General features: G+C 50.5%; 2 protein-coding genes across 2 annotated transcripts in view; one reads left to right on the top strand and one right to left on the bottom strand.

The window, feature by feature from the left end:
- mpg (N-methylpurine DNA glycosylase) overlaps positions 1 to 276 on the top strand; it is a 2,813-nt gene extending 2,537 nt beyond the window's left edge. Inside the window, exon 4 of the mRNA XM_019866313.1 lies at positions 223 to 276. Within this exon, the coding sequence (XP_019721872.1) occupies positions 223 to 276 (54 nt within the window). The remainder of the gene's footprint in view (positions 1 to 222) is intronic.
- Positions 277 to 1,740: 1,464 nt separating this feature from the next.
- Positions 1,741 to 2,364, bottom strand: part of nprl3 (NPR3-like, GATOR1 complex subunit) — a 9,831-nt gene continuing 9,207 nt past the window's right edge. The window contains exon 12 of the mRNA XM_019866312.1: positions 1,741 to 2,008. Within this exon, the coding sequence (XP_019721871.1) occupies positions 1,831 to 2,008 (178 nt within the window). The 3' untranslated portion in view covers positions 1,741 to 1,830. The remainder of the gene's footprint in view (positions 2,009 to 2,364) is intronic.

Below are 2,364 nucleotides of genomic sequence, written 5' to 3'. Positions count from 1 at the left end.
TCAGGGGGGGGGGGGGAACTGAGAAATTCAGCGACTGGCATTTCTATCCGACCACCGTGTCGTCAACTTCACATAGCAATCAAGTACATGCTGTTGATTAGAAGCTAACACTAAATCAATGCAACTCTGCTTACCTTACATGAGAGCAAACGGGTCACCCCAGTGGGGATGTGGATCTCTCTACAAGATAGTGACTCCGACCATTGTTTGAAAATGACTCAGGACCTTCACCCAGCTTCGCCTCCAAGTAGAATAGCAGTGTGGCGGTGGCTGTAATGCAAATAAGCCTAAAGGAATCAATTACGTCGAATTTTCTTAACACAAGACATTTTGGGCAATTGTTATCCTCAAGAAGACAAAAAGGCGATTGCTGGTTCTCCTCGGTCCAATATCAGTTCTCAAAAAGTGAAATCTGGGCTAGCTACTCCAAATCTTGTATTTTCACTTTCATACACACGAAAAACAAGATGGAAGTCAACCCATGCCTTGGGATGAGGTCATCGCCTCCTCGGGTATTTGAGGAGGGACGACTGGTTTTCATGGAATCCACAGATGTTTGCACCGCCCTCGCCTCCCCTTCAAAGCGCAAAAACAGCACGCCTAAAGTCCTCAGTAGTCTTCCCACCGCCGGGATGTGTGAGGTGAACGTCTGCAAAGCTCATTACTTAGCGTGTGCCCCCTCAGCAGTCCAAATACATCTGCCACCCCCATCAATTCCCGCTTATCTCAACACTCAAGGCCTCTCTACTATGTGCAAAATAATTTATTATTCAAAAGTGGCTCATAAAGAATAAAAAATAAATTGTCTCCATCTTCCCCTCCGTGAGCCGTCACCTTACCGTGGTGGAGGGGTTTGCGTGTCCTAATGATCCTAGGAGCTAAGTTGTCTGCGGTTTTATGCCCCTGGCGGGGTCACCCATGGCAAACAGGTGAGGGACCAGACAAAGCATGGCTCAAATGATCCCGTATGATGAGTAAAATAAATGGATTCAAGTTTCCCTTGCCCGGACGTGGGTCACCGGGGCCTCCCTCTGGAGCCAGGCCTGGAGGTGGGGCTCGTTGGGGAGCGCCTGGTGGCCGGGCCTATACCCATGGGGCCCGTCCGGGCTCAGCCCAAAGAGATAACGTGGGTCCCCCTTCTCATGGGCTCACCACCCATGGGAGGGGCCAAAGGGGTAGGGTGTAGTGCGAGCTGGGCGGCAGCCAAAGGAGGGGACCCTGGCGGTCCGATCCTCGGCTACAGAAGCTAGCTCTAGGGATATGGAATGTCACCTCTCTTGCAGGGAAGGAGCCCGAGCTGGTGTGCGAGGTAGAGAAGTTCCGACTGGATATAGTCGGACTTGCCTCCACATACAACCTGGGTTCTGGTGAGAAGCTCGGTCATCCGGGAGGGGCTCAGAGTCGAGCCGCTTCTCCTCCACATCGAGAGGAGCCAGATGAGGTGGCTCGGGCATCTGATTAGGATGCCTCATGAACGCCTCCCTGGTGAGGTGTTCCGGGCATGTCCCACTGGGAGGAGACTCCGAGGACGACCCAGGACACGCTGGAGAGAATATGTCACCCAGCTAGCCTGGGAACGCCTCGGGGTCCCCCGGGAAGACCTATAGAAGAAGTCTCTGGGGAGAGGGAAGTCTGGGCTTCCCTGCTAAAGTTGCTGCCCCCGCGACCTGACTCGGATAAGCGGTAGATGATGGATGGATGGATTGTCTCCATCTTGTAAATCAACCTTTTCTTTCTCTCTTGACACATCGGTTCCCTGCCACGTGGTGTGACTGACAGCGTCCAACTGGCGCATGCTACGCTAGGACTACTAGGACGATGACTACGACTCTACACTTGGGGAGACTGGAAAATGGAAATGATGGGATCTTCGTGATTGGTCACCACCAGCACGCTGCGGAACTTGTCCAAGAGCGTCTTGAGCTGAGAGCGCCGCATGTTCTCGTTGTACATGATCTCCTCCAAGTGGTGGTGGCCCCGGAAATAGTGCAGCAACCTGCAAGGTTTTTACAATTTGTATAGGAAAAATAAAATTGTTTTCTGCACATTTTCTTGAAAAAGATTCATGAATAGGAATTATGATCCGATGTGCACATATTGACACCTAGTGGTGGTCAAGTATCAGTCCCCTTTTCCCCAAATGAGAAAAGTATCAAAATTAATACCCAAGTTCAATATGTTGACTCCTGTTTTTCTTAATTGTGCGAATAAGTTGGCCGTTGGGTGGTTTGAGCACCTGCCCGCATAAAATGTCTGTGCATGTGTCTGACAAAATATATTGTGACAGTTATGAAGACACCACCGAAGAAGATTTTCAAAGCTACTGTGACTGCAGTAATATTAGTCGGTTATCACGGAGGATAA

This window comes from Hippocampus comes, unplaced genomic scaffold (genome assembly GCF_001891065.2).
Source record: "Hippocampus comes isolate QL1 unplaced genomic scaffold, H_comes_QL1_v1.1 scaffold99, whole genome shotgun sequence".
NCBI lineage: Eukaryota > Metazoa > Chordata > Actinopteri > Syngnathiformes > Syngnathidae > Hippocampus > Hippocampus comes.
The sequence above is the reverse complement of the archived record's forward strand: the minus strand, read 5'-3'. Positions and strand labels throughout refer to the sequence as shown.